The sequence below is a fragment of the Neoarius graeffei genome, chromosome 18 (assembly GCF_027579695.1).
Source record: "Neoarius graeffei isolate fNeoGra1 chromosome 18, fNeoGra1.pri, whole genome shotgun sequence".
NCBI lineage: Eukaryota > Metazoa > Chordata > Actinopteri > Siluriformes > Ariidae > Neoarius > Neoarius graeffei.
This window is the reverse complement of record NC_083586.1, coordinates 55,094,508-55,109,233: the sequence shown is the minus strand read 5'-3', so window position 1 is coordinate 55,109,233 and position 14,726 is coordinate 55,094,508. Positions and strand designations below refer to the sequence as shown.

The window sequence follows — 14,726 nt, the reverse complement described above, 5'->3', positions numbered from 1 at the left end:
TTCCTGGGTTAGTTTCAGGTAAATGTTAAAAATGGACAACTGCGGTTCAGGCTGGGGTGCAGCGTTGCTATGGTGAAAAGTCATTTCCTGTTTTAGACAGAGCACAGTTTCCTTTTCTGTGCATTCAGCTTTCTTTTTAAGCATGTGCATGCTTGCCATTCTGCCACTTTAGTTTGGATTATAATGCACTAGTACATGAAGTTGTATTGCACATATCCCAGTTGACTGAACTGCCTTTATTTAGGGTCCATTTGCTGACTCCCGGTCTTTAGAATTTCTGACCTAATGCACTTATTTGCTTTCTAGAAGTTCTTGTTCTGGCCTTTTCACTGTCCGAGTTGGACCGCTTGCTGTGTTTGGGTATGTCGGCTATTGTCCGAGCAACATTCCATCCACACAAATGAGCCGATGAGAAAGAGGGAGTACAGGTTTGAGAACCCACTGGTCAAACACAAAAGCCCTCAGTAGGGTCCCTAATTCCTGAGTGCTCGCTAATGCTCCATACTGTATACTTTCACAAGGCAGGAGATCTGGTGCTTGCTCTCTGATATCCTGCTTTTTACACTGTTGAAATGAAGCCTGATTGCTGTTTGGCTTTTTAATGAGCACCTATGACGTTAGTTTCAGAGGCTCTGGGGGCAAACTGGAAGAAATCAGACGCTCCATTTCCCTCTTAGTATTAGTCTTGTAGTGGTTTTTTTTCCTTTAATTAAATATTTCACTTCTCTTGAACTCCTGATTCGCATTATACACCTTGTATTTGTGTGAAATCTCTTAACTAGCTAGTTTATAATTGTAGTAACTGACAGGAAAAAATAGCGACGCCTCAATTTTCAGCTCAATTGTGCTAATTCAGAAATGCTTAATCTCTATGGTGTATTAAGCAATCAAGTGTCAAGCATCTTATTTAGCTCTGTTATAGGGTGTTCACACGGCGCATATTTGCATCGATGCTGCACCGATGTACTTTGTTGCGACATATCTTACACCGGTGTAAATTTTGCGCAGCGTTCACACGTCACAACCCTGCTTACTAGAGAGAAGCGTGTTAGCACCGGTGCAGCCCCACTTGCGGTCACACGGCGGTTTCTGCGACCGTGCAATAGTAGCAAAAACTTTATTACTATCATTTCCTTTGATAGTAATAAAGTTTTGATATAATTTCCTATCATTATTACTATCATTTGCGATAGTAATAATGCGGAAATTAAATATGCGCATGCGTGAAAATGTACTTCCTTTTCCCGGTTGTCATGGCATCACCAAGCGCCAGGAAACCAACGTGGATGAAGACACCAGTGTTGCTAGATATTGCTGATGTTTTCCATCCCAAAATATGTTCAAATCCGCCAAAAGGCACTTAAAACTGCCCAATCTGGCAACACTGGAAGACATGTAGTTCTGTTATTTGCCATTTTGGAAGTGCAAAATACCAGGATGCAAATTATGCAATGCCCGTATGTAATCAACTCTCTTCACGCGTAGCGAGTCTACCCCTGTAGCGTTCAGACGTCCCATTTTATATCGGTGCTGCCCCGCAAACTAGCGTTTACTCCGGAGTAAATTTCTTAAACCACCTCCCGAGCAGGGTTAGATTTGCACTGGTTTAAGCAGCTTTCAGGGGCGACACCGGTATAACTTTGTACCGTGTGAACGCTCTACTGGGGCAGCCCTGGTGCTACACCGGAGTAAAAGTTGCTGTGTGAACACCCCTTTAGTATAGTACACCTGGTATGGAGTTTTATACTTGTGCATTACAGTATGAGGGTGGCCAGGCTGAGTGCACAAAGCAGTACTGGTGAGCATGATTATTAAAATGAGCTCAGTGCTCGCTTGGTCACGTGGCACAATTAATAGCACCTTGAGCTCATGTTTAGATATTTAACTGCCATAAGATATTTCGACGGATTAGTTGGGTTATATGCTGTAGTTGCTGCTCTTGAATTTTTTTACATTACATTTCAAGGTTTGTTCAATTGGGGTCTAGTAGGCGAAGGGCAAATGTTTAATCAAGAACCTGGAAATGTAAATCTGTATTTTTAATCATGGTCCAAAAGGGTCCCCTCACATCCAATGCAAGAAAATCCACTCTCCATCTCATCTCATTATCTCTAGCCACTTTATCCTGTTCTACAGGGTCGCAGGCAAGCTGGAGCCTATCCCAGCTGACTACGGGCAAAAGGCGGGGTACACCCTGGACAAGTCGCCAGGTCATCACGGGGCTGACTCATAGACACAGACAACCATTCACACTCACATTCACACCTACGGTCAATTTAGAGTCACCAGTTAACCTAACCTGCATGTCTTTGGACTGTGGGGGAAACCGGAGCACCCGGAGGAAACCCACGCGGACACGGGGAGAACATGCAAACTCTGCACAGAAAGGCCCTCGCCGGCCACGGGGCTCGAACCCATGTGAGGCGACAGCGCTAACCACTACACCACCATGCCGCCCTCTTCTCTCCAATGTATGGTTATTTCTGTCTACTTGTTAAAATTGCCACAACAGCTCCTTGAAAAGCTGCTGTTGCTGGGTGTGGATCCTGGTTTGTGCAGTTGGATCAGGGACGTTTTGATGGAGATGGCAGACGGTCAGAATGGGTCGTGTTGCATCTAAAACAACCACAGTGAGCACAGGATGACCAAGGGTGTGTACTGAGCCTGTTGGTTTATGCTGCTGATGCATGAGTGTTCCAGCCACATCAAGTTTGCTGATGACTCTACAGTTGCTGGTCTCATTACCAATGATGAGTTGGCTTACAGAAAAGAGGTGGAGTAGCTGACCACCTGGTGCACAAAACACAATCTTGCCCATAAGACCAAGGAGATGGTAAAGTTTAGGAGGACTGGTCACCATCTCCCGTTGACCATCAGCAGTTCTGAGATGGAGAGGGTTCACAGCACAGTTCCTGGGGATCCAGCTGACAGACAAGCTGACCTCCAAGGATGACAACGCAGCGGTCAAGACGGCTGAACTTCCTGTTCTGGCTATGACCATGTTTTAGAGGCACCATTGAGGGCATCTTCATGGATTGGCAGTAGCACAGCAGAGGGGAGACTCACTGAACAGGATGGTGAGAACTGCTGAACAAATCATGGGTGCCTTGTTACCGTGCCTGCAGGACTTCTACATGGGGCAACCCGCAGCATAAAGGATTCCACTCCTCCCTCTCATGGCATGTTCATACTCTTGCAGCCCAGGAAAAGATACAGAAGCATCAGATCAAGGACGACTTGGCCATTTAGTTTCTTTCCTACAGCAATCAGACTACAAAATCTGAACATGAGCTGCGTACAAGAGGCCGCTGCTATAAAAACCTTGTGTTAAACCGCTATTATGTTTTAATATAAATTAGTTTGTCTATTAGTGCTCTTAATATAAAATTTTTTTACAGGGTTTTTGCACTGAATTACTAACTGGTGGATGTGTGAAACACCATTGTTTTTATCTGCAGCATAAAAATGACAGGAAATCAGAATTGTTGCATTTTAGTAGCTCAGATAGCCAACGGAGCATGTTTGACTTGACCTTGAGTAGTATTAATGTTAATTATAATTGGCAGTTAACACTAATGGTGAGGCTAAACACTAAATTTGCTTGATGTGTACAAAATGATCAGAAGATATCCCACCCCCTATTTTAATTAGCCAAACGAACCCTGGTTAAAATGTACTCAAGGTCCAGGTCTGGTTTGCTGTGGGTAAAAGTGTAGTATAACACGATGCTAGAACTTATTCAAAATAAGTGTTTGCTTGGGTTTTTTTTTTTTTTTTTTTTAAAACTTGTGACTTTCTTTCCTTTCTTCACAGGAAGTGACCAAGAAGAAATTCGGGAGCAGTAACTTTAGATCTGCCCTGGAGAATGGAGTCTTGTTGTGCGAGTGAGTGGAGAGAAGTGTTTGATTTATGTTGAGAACTAGGCAAGATAAAATGTGAACCTGATCCTGTTTTGTGTAGAGGGATGGCATTATTATTATTATTATTATTATTATTATTATTATTATTATTATTTGGGAGCTGTTGGATGAATATGTTGTCCATGCAGCCTGCTCAACAAACTCAAGCCTGGGATCATCAAGCGGGTGAACAGACTTTCTACCCCCATCGCTGGCTTAGTGAGTGCAGTTTTATTTTATGTCCCTTTAGTAGTTCATTCCACTTTATACTTGAAGCATTAAAAGCAACATTCACACATTTTATCATCCCCGCTGGCTGAAAGGCCCAAAGGGGGATTGTCATGGCAATGTCGGTCGGTTGGTCTGTCTGTCCTGGGAAGGGTACTCTTCTGAAATCAACTCCTCTCTCAACTTGGCAGGATTCTTTGTTGGTAATACGCATATTGCAGCTTCATTAAATTGGGTCACATTTTACCAGAGTTACAGCTCTTAATTAACAATTTGACAATTTCACGAGTCTTCCTTCTGAAATCAACCCGTTACAATTTTTGAAGGAATTTCACGAAACTTGACTGGCATCTTTAGGTCATTAGTACACATGTTTTGTTCAAGTCGGCTGTGTTTTACCAGAGTTAGTCCTTGATTAACAGCCTTGTATTTTGACATTTTCATGAAGGTTTTTTTTTCTTCTCCCCCCTTTTGACATCAACTCCTCTCAATTTTTGGAGAATTTCTCGAAGCTTGGTAAAAGGCCTTGTTATATGATGGTAATTTGCATATTGCAATTTAATTTCGTTTGAGTTTTCCCAGAGTTTTGACCCTTTGATTAAATAACTTGTACTTTGACAATTTCGTGAGGGTGTACGTTCTTCTGAAATCAACTCCTCTTATGATTTGTGGAGGGATTTCACCAAACTTGACAGAAGGCTTTGACAGTGATACGCAGATTGAAATTTTGTTTAATTTGGGTAAATTTTACCAGAGGGGCAGCACGGTGGTGTAGTGGTTAGCGCTGTCGCCTCACAGCAAGAAGGTCCGGGTTCAAGCCCTGTGGCCGGCAAGGGCCTTTCTGTGCGGAGTTTGCATGTTCTCCCTGTGTCTGCGTGGGTTTCCTCCGGGTGCTCCGGTTTCCCCCACAGTCCAAAGACATGCAGGTTAGGTTAACTGGTGACTCTAAATTGACCGTAGGTGTGAATGAGAGTGTGAATGGTTGTCTGTGTCTATGTGTCAGCCCTGTGATGACCTGGCGACTTGTCCAGGGTGTACCCCGCCTTTCGCCCATAGTCAGCTGGGATAGGCTCCAGCTTGCCTGCGACCCTGTAGAACAGGATAAAGCGGCTACAGATAATGAGATGAGAAACTTTACCAGAGTTATGCCCTTTATTATTAACAGACTTTGGCAATTTCATCATGGTGTGCTTGCTTTCTGAAATCAACTTCCTTCACAATTTTTATCCCCTGCTGGCTGAAAGGCCTGAAAGTGGATAATGTCACGATGTCCATCTGTCCCAGGAAGGGTACTCATCTTCTGAAATCATCGCTCACTTTTTGGAGGAATTTCCAAAGACTTGGAAGGGTTCTTTGTCTCTAATATGCATATTGCAATTTTGTCCAATTCAGTCGCATTTTAGTTATGGCTGAGTTGTCAGCAGGGGATATTGTGCTCTCGGAGCACTCTTGTTTTGACAGGCCAGAGCCAAAACATCTGTCCATCAGGTTTCCAATTCCACTGTAAACTGTTTAGTGACTTGATGCACAATAATATTAAACCTACTGATGAGCTCAAACTTTCTGCCATCATTGTTGTGATCTGCATCTCATAAGAAATTCTGACTCCAAGTGTTTACTGATCAAAGCAATCCAGTAGACTGGTACAAAAAAACAGACCTTTCAATAGGTTTGAGAACTCACACCAACTCTAACAGCAAAACCAGTTCGTATTAGTGCTCAGTCGAGAATAGTATGTGGTTTGAGACGGTGTCTGTTTGTTTTCAGTTGTGGACACGATCACGTTGTGATATGCCGCCCCAACAATCCTGATCACAGGAAATGCAGAGTTAAAAGCAAATAATAGAATTCCAGCCTTTGGTTTGACATAATTTCACTGGGTATTTTTTATATTAGCATCAGTAGCAAATTAGTTTGGCTGTCCTGCTCTGGTTTCCATTATCGCCAGTCAAATCTGAAGAGAAATTGGTGTATTTGCATAAGTTCTCTGTAAATCCTCTACTTCAAACTCTAATTAGTCGGCTTTTTTTTTTCCGTCCACATCTTTGCTCTCCTCAGGTCACGTTAATTAAATACAGAACAAATTTCACTTCAAGTACAGACTTCAATGTACATGTGTGAGCATGTGTGCTGAGCTGCTTTTACACTTGACTTTCTGTAGGATAACGTGAACGTGTTTCTGAAGGCCTGTGGGAAACTCGGGCTGAACGACGCACAGCTCTTCCACCCCGGAGACTTGCAGGACGTGTCCACCCGTGTTACCGTCAGGTAATCTCCTCCTCCTTCCCAAAATTCACTCCACAGGTTTCAGGCTCAAGATGAACAGCCATGGAGTTGTTAATGGTGGAATGTCCATGAAAGCTGTGTGGGTGCAAACAAAACTGAACCTTATTGGTTTCTACGTGTTCAGGAAGTATTGACACCTCCAGGTTTTGTACATGATGTTCTGTAGGTTTAATTTCAAATGAATTGGTGTTTTGGCTATTAAATCCTTAATGATGAAGCACAAGTTTGTCACATTTTGCACATTTCAAGACTTGGAATCTCATTTTGATGGTCATGGTTTTAGTCAAATTTTGGACTTTTTTGGTGCAATGTCAGGTTTTGAGTTTGAACTTTGGTTTTGGTGTATTATAATCGTCATGCAATATGATGGATACATATGTTTACCAGCTGAGAGGTCCGTATCGTGAAATACCATGACCGAGGTCTTGAATACTGACCTCGGCCCAGAGGGCCTCTGTCAGCACTTAAGGCCGAGGTCGCGGTATTTGACCATACGGACCAACCTTAAGCTGGTAAATATATATATATATATTTTTTTCCTTTACCAAATTCTAACAGAAAACGAGAGCGCTGGAAAGGGGAAAACCGAGGTGAACCGCCATTTTGAATCCTCATTCACGGCTGTAATGCAAATTGCTTCCTCCTCGGTATACAAGTGCACTTCCATGGCAGGAGAAAAACTACATTGTGCCACCTATGTAGTCCTCTATTTATACAAAATTGAGTCATTCAGGATTCAGCCATGTTTTTGCTCAGTGTTGGTAGCAGTTACAGGTTTTTAGCTTTCTCCTGAAATGGTTTTTTATTCTTCCTCAGGGTAGTAAAACTCACTTTTGCTGTGAAGACGGTCATCACTATCCATGATGTAAAATTAATGCTATTATACTGAAATGCTGGCGAAAATTTAAGATTTTGCTGCCATGTTTGTGAACGAGCGAGTCGCCAGAGGTCCATACCTGGGGTCTGTATTGTAGGATATGGACCCGCTCACCAGCCAATCAGAGCGCAGGATTTGATGGAAACCGGACCATGAAAAAAATAAATGGAGGATGATATACAGGGGTGATAGCGTTCCGGCGCCACGCCGGATTTCCGGCGTACCGTGGCTGGGGTAAAAAAAAAAATCTAGTTCGCCCATTGTCCTGTGTCATTCTGAGATGTGCAGATAGACAGTAAAGGGAATTCCGAATTCCCTTTACTGTCTATCTGGGCATCTCAGAATGATGGGCGAACTAGATTTTTTTTTTTTTTTTTTACCCCAGCCACGGTACGCCGGAAATCTGGCGTGGCGCCGGAACGCTATCACCCCTGCATTATACGGTTCTGTGAAGATGTGAAGTTCATCTCTGAGTGGTGAATACGAGTGAATAAGTGAAAATATTTTCAACAAACTTCATATCATGCCACCATGTAACATTTATTATATGGACACATCAACCAAAAAAAAAATACACGAGTTAATCAAAAGAATTTTAATTCTAAGCTTGTTTGCCATTTTAACACCTAGTCAACGGGCAAACACTTGGAGTGATGTTATCGGGGTGAAATATCAGGGATTATTCTACATGCAGGACGTTTTCCCAATTGAATACAAACGTATTCTATTCCCTTTTAGTGGGTTTGATGGCATGCAATATTAGCATATACAGTACATAGGATGATATTGCGTCACTCTACCCAATGGAGAACAAGTGAATATGGTTAACGATATTGCATGGTTGTCAAGACAAACATGACATCACACGTCAGAGCTGATGTGAATATCCAGCGAGATTTCTGCTGCGCATGCACAAGCATTTCTTTGTTCGCTGATGGTGCCTGCAATGGTCAGTGAATTGAAAATGCCATAAGATGCATATTGCATGTAAAAGTTCTGCACTAGCAAATGACAATTTGTAAACAAACATGGCTGCCAGGTTTGTTCCATTGAATGTGAATAATAATGATGGCTTTTTTTTTATGGTATGTCAGATTCCATTCAGCTACTCGTCTTCGACTTGTTCAGTATCATGTGAGCTGAATGGAATATGATATACCACTCTACACCACCCAATGTTATTTAAATATGTTGCTCAGATCCACGATGTATTTTGTATGAAAAATACGCAAGTTTTTCAACACAAACTTCATACCTTCAATCCAATGTGTTTTATTATATAGACATGTTTTCACGAAGTATCCAGATTTATCAAAACAATCAATTTCCTCACAAGTGATGTATAGAGATTTCACAGTTTAGGTTCTCCATGTCCTGGATGGCGCTTGTATGAAAAATGAAGTGCATTTCCCAGTAAAACACTCGTCCATATAATATGCTTTTATTTTCTTGTTTTTTTTGGACACGTCATTACATTTACTGTAGCTTGTATTTGGTTTGCTACAATTACCAGTAAAGCGGTTTCCCAATCTGAGATTGGGAAGCTGTTCAGTTATTGTATGATTTTAATTTTAAGGAGTAATCCTCAATCCCACAAAGTTCACTTTGGTTGCTGAAGTTGATCCTGATGCTAGTCCATCATTGATAGTAATAAAGTTTTGATATAATTTCCTTTTATTACTATCATTTCCGATAGTAATAATGCGGAAATGAAATGTGCGCATGCGTGAAAACGTACTTTTCCCGGTTGTCATGGCATCACCAAGTGCCAGGAAAACAATGTGGATGAAGACACCAGTGTTGCCAGATACTGCTGACGGTTTCCAGCCCAAAATATATTCAAATGCACTTAAAACCGCCCAATCTGGCAACACTGGAAGACATGCAGTTCTGTTGATGTTCGCCATTTTGGAAGCGCAAAATACCAGGATGCAAATTATGCAATGCCCATATGTAATCAGCTCTCCTCACGCGTAGCGAGTCTACCCCTGTAGCGTTCAGACGTCCCATTTTACAACGGTGCTGCCCCGCAAACTAGCATTTACTCCGGAGTAAATTTCTTAAACCACCTCCTGAGCAGTGTTAGATTTGCACCGGTTTAAGCAGCTTTCAGGGGCTACACCGGTATAACTTTGTACCGTGTGAACGCTCTACCAGGGCAGCCCCGGTGCTACACCGGAGTAAAAGTTGCCATGTGAACACCCCTATAGTTCACTTTGGTTGCTGAAGTTGTTCCTGATGCTAGTCCATCATAGTCCCTGGCATTTTAAGCGTCAAAACGCCACACTCGCACAAGGCTTTTAAAGCCGTATCCACAGTGAGTGTTTGGAATCTGCCGATGTGAGGGAATGTTATTGCTTTACCCTTTGACCTGTGGCCTGTCATTAAACCACTCAGGATAATGGATGCACGTCAACGGACAACTGGTCTGACCACAGAAATGCGGGTTGCTTTAGACTCTAATGAAGTGCCACGCTTGCAGAAAGGAATAATCTAGCTTTCTAACTTGAGACTTATTCACCACATCTGTAGTGCTGGTGTATGAAGTCATTTAAAATGAATATCCTTAGTAACAACCAAAATGAATTAATAAAGCAGGGAGAAAAATATTTTATCAAGCTCACAACTATCGATAAATCGTGGTGTCCGGATCCCAGAAAAAGGTAGCCTTGCCCCAGGGCTAATCTCGTGTGACGTCACACATGGATCTCTGATTATCTGGGTAATTTCAGTTCATCTGACTCGGTGCTTGTTTACTCGCTGAAGTTGGATATTGATGGAATCTTAGAAGAATAATGATGGGAAAGCAGTGTGTTTGGATGTTCAGATCCATAGAGCAGGACGTTCAGTTCATGAATTTCCAAGAAATGACACTCATCTAAAGCGATAGTGGGTGAGCTTTGCGCAAACGAAGCGGGCAGATTTCATGTCCATTTCCAACAAATAATAAATCTGATTAATCAAGTGTTCATCACCATCAGAACGACCACATGGGAATTACTGGAACAAAAAAAACCCAAACCTGTTTATTTAATAAATGACATTTGATCTGACATTTGGACAGTTCACGGATTCCCTGTATTATCTTTCAGTGCACCAGACGCAAGATTATGAGCAACGTTTACACGCCACATCTGATCTTATCTGGTGCACTTTAACAGGAAGAAATGTGTGCGTGTGCAATCCTCGTTAATTATTAACTGAAGTGTATTAAATGCTCTGATTGCAATATGTTAAGACTCGATTTGTTTTTAGTTTTGTTCAGGAAAATGACGAAAGGTAACCACTGCGTTCTGCACATCTCTCTCGCACGCATGCTACAGAGGAAGACTACATGAACTGACAGTTACTCATCTTGGGGGCTCAAAACCATTTTACTCCAGAATTCTTCTTTTGGCTGCTCCCGGTTAGGCGTTGCCACAGCGGATCTTTTGTCTCCGTTGCTCCCTGTCTTCCGCTTTCTTCTCTACCACACCTGCCACTTTCATGTCTTCTCTCACCACATCCATGTATCTCCTCTTTGGCCTTCCTCGTTTCCGTGTGCCTGGCAGCTCCATCCTCAACATTCTCCTTCCAACATGCTCTGCATCTCTTCTCAGGATGTGCCCGTACCATCTCAGTCTCATCTCTCTTAGCTTAATTCCCAAGCTCTCCACATGCGCTGTCCCTCTGATGCGCTCGTTCCTTATCCTGTCCAACCTCCCATTGCAAACCTCAACTCCGCCACCTCCAACTTTGCCTTCTGTCTCTTCGTTAAGGGTACGGTCTCCAATCCATACTGTACATCACAGCTGGTCTCACTACTGTCTTGCCTTTCACTTTTGCTGGGACTTTCCCATCACAAATGACTCCCAAAATCCTTCTCCAACTGCTCCACCCTGTCTGCGCTCTCTTTCTCACCTCACTATCACAGCCCCCATTTTCCTGCACCGTTGACCCCAGGTACTTAAATTCACCAACTTTCTTTGCATCTTCACTCACTCTCATTCCCATTCTCATTGATGCACATGTATTTACTCCAGAATACCTTTTGATAATCATCTGCCCCTTCATTCAACATAAGTATTCCAATCACTATCTGAATTCTCTCCAAAATGTGATTCCACGTCGAGACTGGCCGAACCACTGCTGCACACAGGAACGAAATTGATACCTGGGTTGTTACACATGTCATGCATCCCTTCAGGATCTTCCACTTCAGTCTCAGCAGATTCCATGAAAATTGGCGGCTTTTATTGATTTTCCATTAATTTATAGCCTTTTGGATTGGCTATGGCTAAAACACGTGGTTAATTGACACAATGATTGTTGCTTTGTACGGGGGGGGAGTGGGGTTTAGAGGCATTACATTCATACACTTTTTTTTTTTTTTTAATTTATAACTAAGGCTGTTTTTCCAGTACTGAAAAAATGCAAAAAACAAACTTTAAGCTCCCTTACAATGAATGTTTAAGGGCAGGTGTTGGAGCAGTCAGTAAACTCAAAACTCTGCATGTTTCACTGGAGCAGTGCAGGAGTCCAAATGAGCGAGAGAGGTTGACCAAAGCTGCTGTTTAAACCATCTGTAAAGCTCAAAGTAGATCTAGTTATGTTTCTTGGCCTGAGGGATTCTTGGTATAAATGTGCCATCAAACTGCATTGGTCATGCTTAATGACCAGATCCTTTCCTCAGGAATAAATTAGCTTCTTGAAAGGATTAAGTCTTACAGAATTAAACTTTGGCGATGGACTTCATTAGAGATTTCTGCATAAATGTTTATTGATGGAATTGCTTGGCCCTTTGACCTTCATTATACCCCTGCTCTGAAGGAGGAGGGGGGTAGACTGATTTTACCTCTGTCCGTCTGTCTGAAACGCCCTTTTTCTCAGTAACCACAAATCGTAGCTGCTTGGTACCAAACGCCAGCTTTGGTTTCTATACCGTTTTCAGGTCTGTCACACATTGACTTCCTGTTTACCGATTGAACGTATTAACGAAATATAGCGTGGATTTACAAATTTTTCGTACCACGTTTTCTCAGCAGCTACAAATCACAACTGCTTGATGTTTGGTACCAAGCTTCAGCTTGGGGTTCTATACAGTGTAGACAGTCTTCAGGTCTGTCGCACATCGACTTCCTGTTTACCGACAATGTATTTAGGAAACGTAGCATGGATTTTTGATGCCAAGGAAAATGCCATTTCAAAATGAGTTTATCAGGATGCTATTTGAAATCCCTGGGGAGAACACTGCTCTCTACTTATTTGTTTCGGGGTTAATTATTTGTTGAAGTCAACATTCATAAGTGTCCTATTCCTTTGATTGCTTGTGTTCTGATAGAAGTGAGAGCAGGTTGATCTTAAGTGAGGTTTTTACGCCTCTCTCAGTACAGGAAATGAGCTTTTATTTTCACCTTGGGACAAGAGAACCAAATGGATCATGATGATGAATAATACATTTCTGTCCTTGGATATGTACAGCTCTCACGGAGCTGTTTCTAACAGCACGATTTGTTAAGCCTTGTTGGGTTTGGCTGGGTGGCAGCATGTCTTCCAAATTTAGCCATACGGCCCCATGCTGTGGTGAAACTATAGCAGATCTATATATGCTGGGTGGTTATTTTTGTCTGACTTTCACCCACCTGCCCTTATTACTGTGCAACTCTGAGGCTTTCAGTACAGATCCCTGACTGTGTGACAGCTTCGGAGTCTTATTTACGGTGCCGTTTGTTAGTGTTCAGCCGCTCTGTAGGCCACACGTTTTGTGTGTAAACGCATGCTGAGTGAGTCGATTTAACAGATTTTGTAGAGATCGCTGCAGAGCAGCTACTTTAAATCTCCAGCTCATTGACTTTTCACTTTTCTCCTTATAGGCATCAAGAGACATCCAGGCGACTGAAAAATGTAAGTTGAATCGATTTGTATTTTACAGCTATATAGATGGGTATGCTGTGTTAACATGTTCAGCTCCAGAGTTATTAGTACCCTTGGTAAAAATGGGCTAAAATTCTTTGGATTTGTTGACTCTTGGCTTAATCGTACACTGAACTGAATGTTTAATTGATTTTAGTGATCCTAAAAAAAAAAAAAGCACCAATGTGTCAACTATTGGCACCCCTGTGTTTAGTACTCAATTTTGTGCGACTTCTGTTTACCTCAGTCTTCTCCTATAATCCTTGAGATTGTAAAATACTGCACAAGGAATCTGTCTAGATCTTCTAGGGTTCTTTCTTGTGGACATACTTCTCTGGAATAGGATAGAATGCCTTTGTCACTGCACAAATGTACAATGAAATTTTAGTTCCTCATAGGAGAGCAATGCTGCGGTGTACATGCGCGCCACCACTCTTGGGCACTTCAGCCCAAAGCCGTCCCACGTTAACCTTACTACATGACTCTGGAGGGAGAACATGCAGACTCCACGCAGAAAGGTCCCGGTCGGCTGCTGAGCTTGAATCCAGGACGTTCTTTCTGTGAGGCAACCGTGCCACCATTCTCTAGCACAACTGAGGTTTTCAAGGCCTCCTGTATTTACTGAGGGTGCCAATAATTCTGACGCTGCCTATATTAATCCAGAAAGTTTTGCTTGGTCTTACTTTGCTTCATTTTGATCTGTAGCTTGAGTTTGAGTATTGAACAGATCCGAGCTGGTTCAGACCTCCATGGGGCCCTCGGCAAAATTCTGCTAAGGGGCCCTCTTAACTGAACCCCAAAATGTTCAACAGTCGCACCTGACGCCCAGTGCTTCCACTCATTCCCCCCCCCCCCCCCCCCCCCCCCTTAAACATATTGCACTAGTGTCGCCACCTGTTGGTCTAACTCCAAATAAATTCAGACCAAATCAAATTGAACTAAATGTGTAACAAATTACTCACCATTAAAAATGTCCCTTTCTGCACTTTCTGGATGTAAAATCCTCAATAATGTCATCATATGATATTTGCTTCCCCACATCATGGTTGATACTCATGATGGCCAAACCACTCAGACGTTCCTGGGACATGGAAGATCTCAGATAGTTTTTGATCATTTTTAACTTGCTGAAGCTCTTCTCAGCTGAGGCAACTGTCACAGGCAGAGTGACAGCAATTCTCAGGGCTATCCAAAGGTTAGGATAGTTCCTCCAGATTTTTCTCACAAAGGAAAGAAAGCAGCTCAAAGGCAGTCATAATAGCTGAGGGTAGGTTAGGTAAATTCTTGATTTTGTTTGCCAGATTAACTCCACTGATGTCACAGTCTTGGTTGAAGGTCAGAGTTTTCTCAAGTTCCATACACTGAGCCTTTAAGGAGTCACTGGACATCTGACATGCAGTGCTGAAGTTCAGCACTACTCCATATTTAGTCTTGGTTCAGAGTTTCAAATTCATCAATGGATGCTATTGTGGAGTCAACCACAATGTTGAAGTAAAATATAGATAAGGCTACTATTAATTCAGCTCCATCAAATTGGCTGCACT

At 42.4% G+C, this 14,726-nt stretch overlaps 1 protein-coding gene across 4 annotated transcripts in view; it reads left to right on the top strand.

Annotated features, from left to right (window-relative positions):
- The window catches only part of lmo7b (LIM domain 7b), a 92,499-nt gene that overhangs the window by 6,655 nt on the left and 71,118 nt on the right, over positions 1–14,726 (top strand). For all 4 annotated transcript variants that reach the window (XM_060899017.1, XM_060899019.1, XM_060899018.1 and 1 more), the window contains exons 3-6: positions 3,814–3,884; positions 4,049–4,118; positions 6,289–6,395; positions 13,143–13,173. In XM_060899017.1, the coding sequence (XP_060755000.1) occupies positions 3,814–3,884; positions 4,049–4,118; positions 6,289–6,395; positions 13,143–13,173 (279 nt within the window). The remainder of the gene's footprint in view (positions 1–3,813; positions 3,885–4,048; positions 4,119–6,288; positions 6,396–13,142; positions 13,174–14,726) is intronic.